The sequence below is a fragment of the Mytilus trossulus genome, chromosome 2 (assembly GCF_036588685.1).
Source record: "Mytilus trossulus isolate FHL-02 chromosome 2, PNRI_Mtr1.1.1.hap1, whole genome shotgun sequence".
NCBI classification, from domain to species: Eukaryota; Metazoa; Mollusca; class Bivalvia; order Mytilida; family Mytilidae; genus Mytilus; species Mytilus trossulus.
The window spans coordinates 92,878,022-92,896,114 of NC_086374.1; the positions used below are offsets into that span (position 1 = coordinate 92,878,022).

The 18,093-nt window shown below is 32.1% G+C and overlaps 1 protein-coding gene across 6 annotated transcripts in view; it reads right to left on the reverse strand.

The window, feature by feature from the left end:
* Positions 1–18,093, reverse strand: part of LOC134708379 (choline transporter-like protein 2) — a 47,600-nt gene that overhangs the window by 13,384 nt on the left and 16,123 nt on the right. For all 6 annotated transcript variants that reach the window (XM_063568861.1, XM_063568862.1, XM_063568863.1 and 3 more), the window contains 12 exons: positions 15,943–16,016; positions 13,859–13,934; positions 12,118–12,211; positions 7,629–7,772; positions 5,038–5,101; positions 3,901–4,048; positions 3,154–3,237; positions 2,740–2,852; positions 1,701–1,832; positions 1,270–1,369; positions 732–824; positions 134–236 (listed from right to left, as the gene is read on the reverse strand). In XM_063568861.1, coding sequence (XP_063424931.1) covers positions 134–236; positions 732–824; positions 1,270–1,369; positions 1,701–1,832; positions 2,740–2,852; positions 3,154–3,237; positions 3,901–4,048; positions 5,038–5,101; positions 7,629–7,772; positions 12,118–12,211; positions 13,859–13,934; positions 15,943–16,016 — 1,225 coding nt within the window. The remainder of the gene's footprint in view (positions 1–133; positions 237–731; positions 825–1,269; positions 1,370–1,700; positions 1,833–2,739; positions 2,853–3,153; positions 3,238–3,900; positions 4,049–5,037; positions 5,102–7,628; positions 7,773–12,117; positions 12,212–13,858; positions 13,935–15,942; positions 16,017–18,093) is intronic.

An 18,093-nucleotide genomic window follows, 5' to 3' on the forward strand; every position in this document is an offset into this window, starting at 1 on the left:
TCGCCAAATATATTATCAATTAATACAGCTATTTAAAAAGTACATGTAGTAAGATTAAAACAGAACTGTAGGATTTTATCTTGGAAAGAAGAGAATCTAGTAAGATTTAATAACATAAGTAATTTATACTTACATCAGGAGTACACGGTGTTCTGGATAGATAGTAGTCCACTCCATTACTTGTTACGTTGGTGGAATTAGAGTAAAACTCAGAATTTCCCATTGAAGCAATGTATCTTTACTGGGTTAAGGAAATTAAATAAATTCTCTCATTTTCTCTTCTTTTCACAAAAAAACACCATTAATTACAGCCGATTGCGTTGAGTGTGAAGTCATATGTGATATCTTTGGTTAGCTTGCTTGCTAGTTGAACTATGAAGTCATTATAAGATCAGGTATACTACCCTCCTTTCGAAGAAGCCTAGTCCAACAGACAGATAGATTGGTTATCTGCTGGACTAGTCTAATCTTAAATGAGGGTAGTTTACCTAATCTAACAATGACTCCACAGTTCAGCTAACAAGCAAGCTAACCAAAGATATTACATATGACTTCACACTCAATGAAATCGACTGTAAAGATACTTGTACAAAACGACTACTGATATACACTATGATCTATTCCAAAAGAAATGTTGCTTTTTCTAAAATGTTATAATCTGATTATTAGTACTCCACAAATAAAAAATCAATTCTCAGTATTCTTTTATCAACTTTCATAAAAAAGGATACGCACAACTGAATCCCATGTAAATGAGCAGACAGATCTGTAACAGGAACGGAATTATTGGCCAAAACAGTGTGAAAATCATGTTTCCAATTGCTCTACAATAGAAATAAATTAAATACTGGTAACAAATGCTCAAACAAGTTTAAAATATGTTTTAAATTAATTTGACTGCAGTCAATTAGAATTGGAACCCCAAAATATGATACATAATATAACAACTTTCTTGCAAAGGGTCAAATCTGTTTAAATTTTGTTTAGCATCCATGGTAAAGGGACTATTTCTATACCCCATATCTAGTATTTACTAATCATAGTAAATTGGTTTGTTTTAACCAGAAATCCATAACAGCTGATATAATTCCTATTTGGTAACAAAGCTGGTATTCCTTGTGGATAAATTTATCACAGAATAATTTGAATTTGTACATCAGTCAGATGGGAATTTTTTTTTTTTTTTTTTTTTTTTTAGAATTTATTCTATTTGGTTAGAAATGCACTGTGAACTACTAGATGGTGTGCTTTATGTCATTATTTAATTACCTGCTTCCCTCTTTGATCAATTCAATAGCTAGACAAATTCTACTGGCTAATATTAACAAAAGGAAGAGAAATATAGCCAGGAAGGTTGAAGTGGTACAAGCTGAAAAATAAATAAAAAAATGATTTACATAATGCTGACGAAAGCTTGTGTAATGAAAAGATGATTACGTTTGTTTTCCTTACAAATGCATGTATGTAATGTGTAATAAATAAAAATGCATATCTAAATCAACAGGACCAACATTAAGAGCATGTAAGTAATCTTATAAAAATAATTCTTACTAATATTAAATACTTGAATGGCATGACAATATTTCATTATAAGCAACAACTAATTTTTATTGTTAATTTTTTGTGAAAAGAGTCTTAAGACTTGTCTGTGTTAAATAACTTCAGGTTATTTGTAATTAGCATCTTGACAATTAACTTACCAAAAGCCAACCAAGTTTCTTTCAGCCGCAGATAATAAGAAAAATTTAGTGCAAAAGCTTCATCAAATCCCCATTCACTCACAACATTAGTATTCTTTATTTCATAATATTTTATAAAACACCAACAGGCACCTGCAACATACAAAAAATCAATGTAATATCTGGTTCTGAAACAGCTGAAAAAATCACAAGATAAATTAATGAATAAAGAATATAGAATGTCTTCTAGACCACAGATGATGCTCCCACTTATATGTAACATGATAAAGGAGCATATCTTGAGAAAGTTAAGTAATGCTACTGAAATTTGAACTTGGTCTGTGGTTTAATGTGTGTTAATTAGCATTGTGTATAAGATTCATAACATTTGGTTGAAATTAAAATCAGAAATCAGAAACTTATTTTCAGACAAACAGATGGATGGACAAGGGTAACCCTTATAACCACCATCAAATGATGGCATAGGCATAACAATAGTACTTTTATGGAAGTCACTGAACTACTAATATGAGGTTAGAGACAATTGACATAATTGATCAGATGGACGTTTCATACTATGGACTACTGTTTGCAAGATAACTAGATTATCTATCTTAAATGTCTTGTTATAAATCAGTCCAAGACACCCCTATCTTGTTTTCTGAGTCATTAATTGTCTCAGGCAAGACAAATATCATAAGTCAAAGAGACAGAGAACAGAGAACACTATATGACCAAATACAACATCCCCCATCCCACCACCAGGATGTAATTGTTACCATGCTGAGCCTACAATTGTTTAATGAAACATAAAATGTCTGTCAGGTAGGACAGTCAAGTCCTCACTTTCTAAGCTGCTGACCAAATATGATGTCATTTTAAAACTTAAAATGTGTTACTCTGTCTTTAGTTTTTATGTTGTGTTTTGTATTCTGTGTTTTGTATTCTGTTGTTTGGATTTTGATAGTTTTTTTATTGTTGTCAAGACATTGTTCTTTTGTTTTCAACTGATGAGCCTAGCTCTCTCTGAAAAAGCAGTTTGTAAAATAAAATTACTTACCAAATCCCAGAAGTCCAATGACCATGAAGATACTAATCCACACCATAGCTCCTGTTATCCACCTCATTATCACAATCCATAGGAAGGCAAATACGGTTCCCATTCCAATAAAACTGCAATATCGAAAAATTTCAAAACAACTTGAACCACACACTTTACAAAATATTTCATTTGATATATAGCAAATGTCAAACGCTAATTATTACCATTGAGAAACTTAATATTTCTTTACAAATAGAACATGATTAAAACGTTCAGCTGAATTTTACAGAGTAATCTCCCTGTAGTGTTATGTACCACCTTATTGACTTCAAGAGAACCCAAAGCTACCAAAAATAGCCAAAGATACGAAGAGACTGGCAAAGAAATTGAAGGCAACAATTTTAAGTGCCTTCAACAATGACCTATACTTACATCAGAATCAGGTAACCAGATGCTACTACATCTTTAAATACCATTTCAATATGCTGCACTGCAGAATAAAATTTGGCCAAGTAACTGAAATAAAAAAATCAATATTGATAAAATAAGTTTTCAATTTTTTATAACTGTTGGAACAGACAAAAAGCAAAATTTTATGACTGATCTGCATTTGAAATTAGTTTGTTTGACATGTCTCTGATTTTTTTTAAAAAGAAAAAAAATGACAAAACTTATAGATATCTAAAATGTTATTTTCATTTGAACTCAAATAGTATAGATCTTTTATTAACAGACAAAACTTATTCAAAGTAATAATTATTAAGAAACATGATAATTAACAGTGTGTGAGTCTTATGATCAAAACAAAAAATAGGGGTCAATGTGCTTGTTTTTGAGATATTAGCCATAGGAATTTTGGCAGTTAAATATTCTCTCTTGATTTTTAATATCTTTATCATTGACCAGATAAATTTCTCAAAAACTGTTAAAATAAATAAGATTTTATAAGACTTTTACAAATGGCTTATAATTATACATTTAACAGATTTATAAAAAGAAGAATGGTTCATGGGCAATTTTTTGTAAGGCATTCAAATGGGTACAAAACCAATAGATTTCATGGTTAGGTACATCTAAACTTGTCTAAACCAAACCACAAGTTAAGACAGGTTTAATTTCATTACAAAAAATATATCAGGGAAAAAAATCGAGAATTTCAAAGTTCTTTTAAACACTTACTAGCTTGCCTCACTCATTAATGAACCAGTAATCTCAGTCCCACTGCTTGTTTTAAGAGTACGATTATTTCCGCTATCATCCGTATAATACAATTCTGTTGCATAATCTGTAATTGTTTTAAAAATAGATGGCACACATCTGTTCACCACTGAAAAAAAAATGAAGCTGCATAAATACATTGTCATCCAGGTTTAAATCTAATTCAAATCTCAGCAATATTTCTTTTCATAAGAACAACAAGATTTAAAGCATACTACTCTGGTACCAAACAATAACTCTCCTGACATAATTGGATTATATAATTCAATTCTGCAGATGTCAAATTTTCTAAATTTCAACCATTTAGTCACTATGGTCATCTTGGCAGGACCATCTATATCATGAAAGTTTTAATATTGTTCAAAATGTTTATTCCACTGGCCTTTCAATTTCTGCAGAAAATTCAGCAAGATAAAATTTTACAAATATGAGATTTATGAGTCATATACCAAGTGATACTACCTTGTGAAAGAGAATATTTATAAACTGTGACACAGAGACATGTCTCACCTGTACCCTATTTCAAAAGAAAATGCAAGTTATGAAACTTGATTAGCAACACTTTACATGTAAACCACACAAAACGTTAAAATTCAATGCACCATGATGGAGGGATGGGCCACATTTTCCTGAGATGTACCCATGTTTTTACAACTGCATACCAAAAATCATTGACTTACCATTAGATATTTCCCTAAGACTGACTTTATCACAAACTTTTACAATTGGAGATACTGTCAATTGCCATGAACAGCAAGCCTCAATTTTGCCTTAACAAATATGTTAAAACAAGACAAAAATCTGGCTCATATACTGTGGATTCATTAATATTCGTTGGATACCAATTTTCGTGGATTTCGTGGGTACAGGAGAACCACGAATTCAAATGTTCAACGAAATACAAATTTTGTAAAGGAATGAGTGTAGACTTTGCCAAAACCACGAAATTAAATATCCACCAATATGTAAGTTTTCCTCAAACCACGAAAATTGGTACCCACGAAAATAAATGAATCCACAGTAATCCAATAGAAAGCTAGGATACTGCAAGATGTTACACATGATGACCTTCAAGATAAATCAAAGGGCACAACTTACCTCCTGTTGAATCCATATAATATGGTGCACAATCATCATCGTCTATAAAAGCTTGAATGTCAGACTGCAAATATAATTGTAAACATTTATTATATATGTGTATATGTATAACAAGAGTAACAGGAGTATAATACTTATGAGGGGGGACCTTCATCAAGACTCCGTGATCGGGTGTTTTTAAGCTGGGGATTTTGAAAATGATCCTTTCGGGATCCCGGAATTCTTTTTTCCGAAATTTCGGGACCTCAGGATTGCATGTTTTAAGTCCAGGATTTCCTTATTTCTTGTTTTTAAGCCCTGATTTTGGGATCAGAACCCCTTCTTCCCCACCCCCTTACTTATAAAAGGTTATTAGTTTATCTACTTCTACATCATGGATAATTGTCTATAGAGTTTATAGCTACTGTTTCATGTCTTAAAAGCACTATTGTAAAATGGTTATATTATTTTTTGCATCATTTTTTTTATCTTTTGTCTGGTGCTTCATCTACATTAGAAAAAGGGAATTTGCACAAATAGAAAATCATTTTGTTTTTATGAAGCAATCTTAGAAAAGTTTTAAAAGACAGTCTTAGAAATGTATGTATTTTTTTTTTATCTATATAAAAAGTCTATAACTGAATTGTTTAAACATTATAATTTTGGAAAAGACAATAAAAAGAGGAAAAAAGATATATCATGTTAAGGAGGGGGATTTGCGAAAAATACCATTCGAGAGAATGCTTAATTTCACGAGCCGAATGTTAATGTACTAAAACGCATTGATGATCGTGACGTTACAAGCGTCCAGTCGGATAGAGTATTTTTTGGCAAATACCACGGCAGAGAGGGAAAAAAAGGCATATCCTTTTAGCAAATACCCCGAAAACAGCAAATTGGTGAAAAATACACTGGCTATCAACCAATCAAAACCATGGATTCTTACATAAGGTGTAATTAGAACAGATATATCATGATATGGAAGGGTATTTGGGAAAAATACCAGTTAAGCGACGATTAATTTCCAACAGCCACTAGGCTAAGATGAAAATTCTTTGAAATGAGAAAAAAGGTAAGAATATGCAAAAATACACTGGCTACCAACCAATCGAAATCCAGCATTCTTGCAGAAGGTGTTAAATTTTAAGAAAAAAATCATAGAAGCCATAGATTTGTTGGAAATTTACGCATGGCCTGGGCCGTGATATTCCAATTTTATTCTGAGCATTAGCATTAGCAATCATGTATATCTCTGAGTCTGTGCTAAGTATAGATAAATCAAGAATTTTATAATAGTGTTGTTTACAAAGCGAAAGAAGCATGTCATATTAAAATTAAAAACCAATTGTTCAGAGAACAATTGAAGGTCTTTCCATCAAAACAATGTATTTTGATATGAAAAGTTGTGAAACTAAGTTTAAAATATCATTTCAATCGTCAAATGATAGCTCCTAGTAAGCTGATTCCAAAAATATATTGTTTTTATACATTTTTTTTTTAAATAAGGGAGATAATTTGTTACTTCCGGTTTGAAAAATGTTACTTACGATTATATTTGAATATTTACTTGACACTGATTCCAAAAATATCTGGTTCTATATACTTTTATATTAATAAAGTACAAGAAATAGCTACTTCCCGTTTACAAAAGGTCACTCCCGGTGGGTTTTTTTCAAGGTTTAATGGTTTGATACCTTTTTCTAAAAGTTTTAAAGCTTTATCATGTATACATATAGAATAAAGTCAAAGGTCAATATCTAGAACGTCAAATTAAGCTATGACCTTGAGATCAATTTCAAGGTCATAAACCAAGGACCTCAAATCAAAAGACCATAGGTCTTAATTATATTTAGTTAATGAGTTATATCACCAAACGCGTATTTTTAAATACAAGAGGGGATAAAACTCCCTTTTACGTTCAACGTACCCTTGCAATCAAAATTTACGTGTAACGACATGTCGCAACAAACAATTTAGGTAAAATAATTTGTCGTTATCTTATACAGTTTCTGGAAATAAGAGAGAATAAGCCAAATTAAAAAAATTAGAATATGACCTTGACCTTTGACCTTGACCTAATTTTATTTTTTTTGGACCAAGGACCTCAAATCAAAAGATCCTAGGTCTCTAGCACTTATGGTTTACAAGATAGAAATGCATATCACTTATAACAAATGCATAAGGGGAAATAACTCTCATATGGAGCGTTCATATCGCTTCGTTCAAAATAGGACAAATCATGCTGAGGATATAACGAGCAATTTTGTAAAATAAATTTGTCATAATATTTTACGGTTGCGAAGGAGTTGCAATAACAAGGAAAACAGTGTTTGGGAAGATAACTCCTACAAAGAAAAGTATTCGTTTACGCAGGGTAAATTTCAAAAGTGCATAAACTGTTCGATATCATATACCAAATATCTGTGCGACATATTGCGAAACAAATGATTATCGCAAGAACAAAATTAGGCGGAAGAAAAAAAAAATAATCAGAAGAAAAACAATAGGTCTTTCCACAGAAAAGTGGAAAGACCTAATAATAATTAAATCATTGTAAAAAGAAAAGGAAAAGTCTTCATTATTTCTTAACAATAATGATGCTGAGAACCTACAGAGGTAGAAGTGGTAGAAGGTTGTGTTGTGGCCCAGTCTTTACAGATCATCTTGTCCACATCAGACTGTGTTAAGGTTCCAAGTGCTCTCGCCTTCGTCTCTATATATACATAGTAACTGGTTGGACAGGCTGCTCGACACACCTGGAAAAAATTATAAGTTGGTAAAGTACAATAGACATCAAAGCTATAAATTGTAAAAGTCATGTAATAGGATTGTCTTGTTGACTGCTAAATATCCAGAGGCCACTAGTTTATGTATATTTAGAGTGCTATATAGTTAGTTTGTTTTTCATGTGTAGTGTTATGGTATATACATGTATCAAAAACAACCAGAAGAATCACACAAGCAATTTGAAAAATCACGCGAAGTTCGCGAATTGTTTTGGATAAAAAGACTTCAAACAGCTTATCCTCTCGGTCTAAATGATAAAATATTAGGGCAGGGGAACATATCTAAAACTCATATCGATGTCATTAATATTGTTGATAAACGACTTAGAAATAATAGGTCTCATGGTAAACGCAAGAACCGCAATCAACGTATTAAACATCGTATAAATTATACACTAAGTCTTGCTGATCTGTTATCTATAATAAAGAATAATGGCAGACATCAAGTATTATGCAAACTGGGTCAGATACCTATAAGTAAATTATATGCTATTTTTCTTGAGTGTGATAAAATTTCTTTTTTTAGCCCATTTTGTGAATACACCCGTATTATTACAGCCTTTTGTCATCACAGGCTTTTTCCTATTATTGATAAACCTGAAAATCGTAAACGACATTTTCTCAAATTAAAATATATAAATAGAGGTATTGATTTTATTAATTTGTCTAGCATATTCAATGACTCTTCTGTCTATAGCTTAATACCTCCATATTTTGATAATATAGAACAACCCATTATTTCGTATTCTTATAAAAAACCGAGCAGAAATTTGATTTTCAATTATACGTCAATTACAACAGACGTCAATATAGAAAATAATGTTCCTTCCACTTGAGATTGCGAAACATCTAGTTTTAAATATGTTCCCTATGGTCATGTTATCACAGGAGACCTCAACATAGTCGATGACCGTGAAGTCATAACTTTTCTAAAGAAAGGACCGAAATACCGTCCTCCATCTACAATAGATTGGAAACAGTGTCGTCAGGTCATTAAAGACGCTCTGTCTGCCTATTGTAAAAATTGGTGCAAACGTGAAAAATCCGATAAAAAATCTTTAGACAGTTATTTGAATAAAATTATGAATACTGTTGATATTCGAATATCTCATTTAGAAAACAATTCTGAAATTAATAATAGGAACCATGATATACCCATTTCTAGAATAAAAAACAAACTCAAGGTACTCGCAGAGCGGTTTGTGTTCGTACCGGCAGACAAGGCAGCAAATAATGTAGTGGTGGTGTGACGCATATACTACACGAAAGTTCTTCAAAACGAAATAATAAATTCCTCTACATTCAGGTCAGTGCGCACCACAGAGAGTCAAATCGTTAACAAGCATACCACTGCCACTGCCCAGCTTAAAGCATCTTCCGAACATTTGAAAGTCCCTACCATGTACTGGTTACCGAAATTACACAAAAAACCATTTAAATTCCGTTTCATCTCCGCTTCGAGTAAGTGTTCTACTACTAATCTATCAGTGCTTCTAACCACCTCCCTAACTACTATCAAAGAACTGGTTATTAACTTTTGTAATAAAGCTTATGAAAATAATGGTATTAATTATTTTTGGAGTGTTAAAAACTCTTTAGAGGTTTTAGATAAAATACATGCTTTCAATGGTCCTTACAATTCTGTTGACAGTTATGATTTTTCTACTCTGTACACTACACTTCCACACAATCTTATAAAGAAAAAGTTTTTGTATTTGATAAAATGGTCTTTCGAAAAATCTCATTGTAATTTTATTTGCTGTAACTCGTTTAAGGCCTTTTTCTGTAACGAAAAAGGAAAGTATGCTAGATACACTTACTGGAAATGTGAGGATATGATTGAAGCTTTAAACTTTCTGCTTGATAACATTTATGTACGTTTCGGCGATAAAGTGTATCGTCAGGTAGTAGGTATTCCTATGGGCACCAACTGTGCCCCTTTAATAGCAGATTTATTTCTATATTGCTATGAATCTCAGTTTATGACCAAACTCAGTAAAGACCCATCATTGTTACATTTGGTTGATACATTCAAAAATACCTACCGTTATCTCGATGATATTTTTTCGTTGAATAATCCAGAGTTCTTTAAATATACTTCAGAAATTTACCCAAACGAACTTACTTTAACTAAATCTAACATAAACAGCAGCAGTTGTCCTTTTCTAGATTTAGACATTTCAATTTCAAACGGGAAACTTCACACTAAAATTTACGACAAAAGAGACGATTTTTCATTTCCTATTGTTAATTTTCCTTTTTTAGACGGCGATGTGCCTTTGGCTCCATCATACGGTGTTTATATATCGCAACTCGTTCGGTTTGCCCGTGTGTGTTCTGATGTCATAGATTTTAACGAACGTAATCAATGCATCACTGGTAAATTGTTGTGTCAGGGATTTCGATACCATAAATTACTTAAAACTTTTACTAAATTCTTTCATAGATACAAAGATTTGATTAGTAAATTTGGCTATACCTGTAGAAAGCTTATTAAAAATGGTATTTCTCATCCTAAATTTTATGGTAATATTGTACTTAAAGCGAGGAAATCACTATGTGATCCTTGTAAACTCATCGAACCTTTAAACAAACTTATAAGTAAGGGTTATCGTACCAATATTGTAATTAGATCTCTGAATATAGTTCACATTGGCACTAATATTGATTTTGTCATTAGCAAATTAAAACATAACTAAATTTCATTATCTTTTGAGGCGAGATGTATAGGGGACACAGCCACGTTAACTTTTATTTCTATAGAAGTCGCTCTTCACTATACTACTACCTGTTGATACATTTATTTTTGGCATTGCACAAGTCATGTCTTCTTTGACTATTAATGACGTTAAAATACTAAATCCCTGTGATGTGTTTTAGTCGATTTTAGTCTCTGATGCATGATTTTTTACTATTAATTGGTTTTGGCTTTTAACTAGCTGTCAGTAACTGCGAGTACTCTCAAATCGTATTTTCTTGTTAATTCGACCTGTTGATACTGTTTATAATGCTTTTTTGTCATTTTTTATTTATATGGATCTTGGCTGTATACCAGCTTTGATTATTTGTAATATCTTCAATTTTTCACTTATTCTTACAACATTTGTATAAACTTCAAGATTATAAAAAACCGGTTTTTTTCTAAAGTGAACATTGATTGGTTAAATATTTCTCAGTGTGTTTGAATTTGTTTGATAGCCTTTTGGTCATGACTGTTTGTCTCTAATATTTAATTAACTGTGCATTTGTATTCAGATATCGCAGATCAAATTTATTCGTTCTTTGTGTAATCATACGTTTTTTGATTGAGTTAAGTCTGCTAATTGATATTTTATCGTATGTTTTTATATGTTGTGATGTTATGCTATTATTTTAGAAAAAGGGAGAAGGTTTGGGCCCATTAAAACGTTTAATCCCGCTGCAAATGTTTGCACCTGTCCTAAGTCAGGAATCTGATGTACAGTAGTTGTCGTTTGTTTATGTAATATATACGTGTTTCTCGTTTCTCGTTTTGTTTATATAGATTAGACCGTTGGTTTTCCCGTTTGAATGGTTTTACACTAGTAATTTTGGGGCCCTTTATAGCTTGTTGTTCGGTGTGAGCCAAGGCTCCGTGTTGAAGGCCGTACTTTAACCTATAATGGTTTAATTTTTAAATTGTTATTTGGATGGAGAGTTGTCTCATTGGCACTCACACCACATCTTCCTATATCTATATATTCTTGTTTAAGAACATTCTTTAAATATTTTTTAAATTTGAACAAACTAAGCAATCTGATTTCTACTTCATTTATACTAGGTAGAAATAGATGAGTTATAAAAAGAGGTATTCATTTGGAAAAAGAGACATTATTATTAAATTCCTTTGAAAAGAAAAAAAAAAGCAATGACAAAAAATAAAAATATCCCCAAAAATGTTAATATAATCCACATAAATTGGAACCTTCCAAAATAAATAGATCCACAGTATAAAAACTAACATGAAATATTGCAATTCTGGTTACTTAAATTAAGGTATCAAACTTCCTCTATTTCATGGTAACGGTATACTTATACCTAAAGCCATGAAATTAAGGACAAACTAAATTCATATATATTTTTTATAGAGTTAAAATGAGGTAAACATTAGATTGATTATTTGATTATTGGTTGCTTAACGTCCAGTTGCAAATATTTCATGCATATTCAGGACGAGGTAAACATGAGATGACCATAAAATCCCTTTCACAGTAGCTCACATCAAATGATGCCTATATCATCAAATACATACCGTAGGTGTTCACATCAAATGATGCCTATATCATAAAATACCTACCGCAGGTGTGGGACATCCACTCACAGCAGCAGCAGCACCCATTTGTGCACATGTCGATATGTCAAAATACATCAAATACGGTTTATCTTTTACTCTGTGAAAAGAAAATAAAGATCATAAATAAGTATGATAAGGCCTTCAAATATTTTATCTAATATTATTTTTTGTTTAAATTCAGCAAACAGCTCCCAAGCTGTGAATGATTCAAGCTTTAACAATTCAATTCTAACCAGTAATATGAAAATAAGGAGATGTATTATGATTGCCAAGGACAAAACAAACTACCAAAGTTCAAATGGAATGTATTAAAGCAATTACAGGCAACTGTATGACCTTTAACAATGAGAAAAAAAACATTTAATATAGTTTGCTATAAAGGCCTGGACATAAAAAATATGAAATAATTCAATTAAGAAACTAACTGCCCTAATTTCTGAAGAAAAAAAATATAAGTTACAAGAAAATATGGACTATGCAGATATGTCTTCAAAGTAATTAATTACTGTACAATGTATAAGCTACCTTTAACAGTTGCTGTAGCCTAAATCTATCTCTTAGGGGCGGGACTACTTCAATACTTAATTGATAAGGGGTGTTGCTATGGTTCTGTTACCCCACCCTTTTAATATAATTTAGATTTATAAAAAATATATACCTTTTCATATATTGAGATGTTTAGTCTTAGATGCATGATTTTTTTATTAGTAATTGTTAGAGGCTTTGAACTAGCTGTCAGATAACTGCCAGTACTCTCAGATCTGTTCATTGTGTCTTTTTGTGTCAGGATGTATAAGTACCCAGCCACGTCCACTTTTATTTTTTGTCTATCTGATGAGTTAAGCCTTTTTCAACTTATTTCTATAGGTCGTTCTTATGTTGTATTGTTATACCACTGTCCCAGGTTAGGGGGAGGGTTGGGATCCTGCTAACATGTTTAACCCCCACCATATTATTTATGCATGTCCCTGTCCCTAGTCAGGAGCCTGTAATTCAGTGGTTGTTGTTTGTTTATGTGTAACATATTTGTTTTTTGTTCATTTTTTAATATAAAAGTTTTCTTGTTTGAATTGTTTTTCATTGTCTCATCGAGGCCATTTATAGCTGACTAAGCGGTATGGGCTTTGCTCATTGATGAAGGCCGTACGGTTACCTATAGCTGTTAATGTTTGTGTCATTTTGGTCTTTAGTTGTCTCATTGGCAATAATACCATATCTTCTTTTTTATAGGTAAAACTGTAACCTTTTCCCATATGGTTTGAGTTTCATGCGGTATGTTATGGTCTGTAATGTAAAAGTGGAATACCCAACTGCCACAAGAGAAAAATTGGTTGATAAAAACAGCAGGGAACACAGCGCTAGCGCGCCTTAATGTTGTACCCAACACTTACACTAAAATTAATTTGTCTTGTTTAATTTTCATTAAATTTTGACAAGTATTCACTTTTGACACTTTAACAAAAATATAGAAAAATATAAAAAAAAATGAAAATTTTGAACCAACTGTCAGAAAAATTACACTGGTTATATAGCAATTTGACAAACACCAATTTTGATCATTGAGATGCTTAATATTCCTTTTATTCCTATAGTGGTAGGTACCACCTTAACATATATTTCTGATAGTTTTCCTGACCTATTCACACATTTTCAAGCTTGAAAAGGTGACCTATTCCAGCAGCACGTCCTATCACCTTGTATAATGAAAGTGCCCCGCCCCCCAACATATACTATTGTAACTTACACTGCATCATAACCACAAATTTGTCCTTTTGAATCTGTTGGTAAGATAAGCTTATAGGGATCACCTCTTGTGTATCCTGTAACATAAAATAACATCAGCTTTAATTTTTATGCTCTATATATGGTCCGAGACTACAATTGTTGTCCCTTGATTTACCTTGTTCTTTTTAGTTGTTCACGAATATAGTCCCTAGTGTTGACAGTGGGTTACTTGCCATTAATTTATATACCCCTTTCAAATTTATGTCTCCATGTTTAATGACTCAAATTGCAAGTAGGGGGGTGAAATTACACTGTAAAAAAAGTTTGGGTCCAGAATTGCAAAGGAAAGTAGTATTTGGTTAAGCTGAAAAAGGTTATAAATTAGCACTTTGGAAGCTGTCAAAAGATTTCAAGATGCCCTCAACATAAAATTGTCCATATTTTGAATTAGAGCCAATGAAGTTTTCTATAATTTTGATATAATTTGTTCCAAAAGTAGTACAATACACTGTAAAAATTTCATTGAGAAAACGCAGGTGGGATTTTTTAAATTTTCATTTATGTTCTATAAGAAATGTACTACAAATTAATTGTGGTCTTGGACCATATGAGGGTCCAAAAACTAGTTAATAATTTACCAAAATATATAATATGATCAAGGGTATCCAATTTGAACCTAGTTACAAATTTTTTTCATCTTCATTAAGTTAAAAAAAAACAGGCAAAAGTTTTCTTTCTGTGATTATTTTGTAGATTTCCTAAAAATTCTTTTAATATTTACTACTACATGTAGTTATGAAAATTTACTTTTAATCCATACCAAATCATAGAAAAAGGGTTTTGAACCAACCTTATCCATACTTGTTATGCATTTTATATAATATGGATTTTTGTAACATATCTTTATTCATTTTTCATTTTTAAAATGGACTCTTTGTAGACATAGCATGCAACATTTTGGTAAATTTTACATATTTTTAATGACGACTTCATCTGTTGATATATAATGTGACTTTTTTGTGTATCTATAAAAATATCTAGTTATAATGTTAAAACTTGAAAGACTTGTATTATAATATAGTCTATATTATTATTATACAATGTATAATACTTAAGATAAAAATACAAATTTTTCAGTCTCTAAGCAAGCCTATGATATCAGTCACCTTTTAAGCACAATGTGTAGAAATTGAGTATTTGGTGAAATTTGGTTAATATTTTCAGAATAAAAGGTGCAAAAGAGTTTTTTGTTCTTTACTGAGGGAGGGTAGGAGGGATCCTAATACCGAAATCCTGGGCTTAAAAACATGAAATCCCGGCTTAAAAACACAAAATCCTGATGTCCCGAAATTCAAAAAAAAGAATTCCTGGATCCCGAAAGGGTCAATCACGAAATCCAGAGCTTTAAAACACCCGATCCCGGAGTCCCAAGAAAGGTCCTATCCCCCCTCTTAACTTACACATGTTAAAACGTAACATTTCTTATGATGTCATGGGATTGTAAACTACCTGTTTCAGAACTTATATTACCTCATTCTATAAATAGTTTCTTATGGAAATCATGAATTTAAAGCATTTAATCTTTTATGTTTTATATATAAATATCTTTTACCATTATCTATTACTATATGACGTAATAAAATTACCAAAGATCTAAATGTACAATATTTCAATTAAATTCTATGTGAAATTTAGATGAGTCATAGGTCTACTATGTACTTAAAAAAGCAAAAGAACTGATGAAGACCAGCTACTGAAACATTCTAATAATAATAGTTTGTTAATGTATCTCATTCATGACATTCAAATAAAGGTTCACACCATGTCCTTAAGGAAATGAAGGGACTCATCCATACACCTTAAAATCAAGTATGATCAACTTTTATTCATTGTTGAAGGCAGTAAGGTGACTTATAGTTGTTAATTTCTGTGTCATTTGGTCTCTTGAGAAGAGTTGTCTCATTGGCAATAGTACCACATCTTTGTTTTTATTCCGGTATATATATGTGAGGAAAAGAAGAAGATCAGTAAAAACAGGAAACAAAATATATGGATACCTTTTCCTGATATGTCTTTAAATAAACTAACAGTAATACAACTTACCAATTACGGAGCAAATGATCATACCAGTAAAGAAAATTATAAATAACAAACAGCATATTATATCTGTACATGATCTGAAATGAAAAACAATATACACATAGACACATAGAAAAGTGGGTTCAATCTGTAACTTACTGTGTTAACATAATTTATAAGATAATAAGTCTATATAATTTATATATATGTGTGTACAGAAAAGACTTCGGTGTAACCTTGAAAAGTGAAAGACTACCAAAGAAATTTCCAAGACTTTGGTGTGACCTTGAAGGGTGAACAGCTACCAGAGAAATTTCCAAGACTTTGGTGTGGCCTTGAAGAGTGAACAGCTACCAGAGAAGTTTCCAAGACTTTGGTGTGACCTTGAAGAGTGAACAGCTACCAGAGAAGTTTCCAAGACTTTGGTGTGACCTTGAAGGGTGAACGGCTACCAGAGAAGTTTCCAAGACTTTGGTGTGACCTTGAAGGGTGAATGGTTACCAGAGAAGTTTCCAAGACTTCCGTGTGACCTTGTAGGGTGAACAGCTACCAGAGAAGTATACAACTTTGGAGTGACCTTGAAGGATGAACAGCTACCAGAGAAGTTTCCAAGACTTTGGTGTGACCTTGAAGAGTGAACAGCTACCAGAGAAGTTTCCAAGACTTTGGTGTGACCTTGAAGAGTGAACAGCTACCAGAGAAGTTTCCAAGACTTTGGTGTGACCTTGAAGGGTGAACAACTACCAGAGAAGTTTCCAAGACTTTGGTGTGACCTTGAAGAGTGAACAGCTACCAGAGAAGTTTCCAAGACTTTGGTGTGACCTTGAAGGGTGAACGGCTACCAGAGAAGTTTCCAAGACTTTGGTGTGACCTTGAAGGGTGAATGGTTACCAGAGAAGTTTCCAAGACTTCCGTGTGACCTTGGAGGGTAAACAGCTACCTGAGAAGTATACAACTTTGGAGTGACCTTGAAGGATGAACAGCTACCAGAGAAGTTTCCAAGACTTTGGTGTGACCTTGAAGGGTGAACAGCTACCAGAGAAGTTTCCAAGACTTTGGTGTGACCTTGAAGAGTGAACAGCTACCAGAGAAGTTTCCAAGACTTTGGTGTGACCTTGAAGGGTGAACAACTACCAGAGAAGTTTCCATGACTTTGGTGTGACCTTGAAGGGTGAACAGCTACCAGAGAAGTTTCCAAGACTTTGGTGTGACCTTGAAGAGTGAACAGCTACCAGAGAAGTTTCCAAGACTTTGGTGTGACCTTGAAGGGGGAACAACTACCAAAGAAGTTTCCAAGACTTTGGTGTGACCTTGAAGGGTGAACAGCTAGTTTGGGAGTATAGTATGACGTTCATGTTTACTGAATAACACTGTTTTGTTAATGAGCCATTTGAAATCCAAATGTGGGTGCAGGATTTTTCTCGCTGTGTTGAAGACCCATTGGTGGCCTTCAGTTGTTTTTCCTCTTTGGTTTGGTTGTTGTCTCTTTGACACATTCCCCATTTCCATTCTTAATTTTATTTGGATTTGTGTTTTTGTTGTTGTTAAAATAAGAAAAAAAATTGTCAGATTTAAATGAATACAATAAATATTGTATATCTGACAATTAATGATAATCAATACAAGATTTAAAATACAGATACTATGGATTTGGTTTTATTTGTGGGCATTAAAACTTTTATTGATTTCTTGGGTATTAAAAGACAATCCACAAATTTAAGTGTCTTAACAACAATATACAAGTTGTGATAAGATCTTGTCAAACTATTTGACAAAATCAAGTAAATCCAATAAATATTTTTTATCTTTCCATAAAAATTAATGCCCATGAAATTTAATGATTCTTTGCAGCAATTATATAAAAAAAAGCTATAACTGTACACTTTAAAATAAACAATTATATTACTTGGAAAATGCTAATATGTGTTTTTCAATGCAGAATTGTTCATGCTGTCATTATTACACATCAATTTTAGATTATAAACATTGTTTAATAATCTTTAAAATTTTAATCTTAATAAATCAATATAAATTCTATAGCTCATTTCAACGATTGTGTGGAAAAGGTACTTTAAACTCCCAAGTAGACAAAATCCATTTAAATAACTATAACAAATTTGAAAACTTATGTATGGCAAAGATAATAAATTATGAGAGGTCAAAATTAAGGTAAAT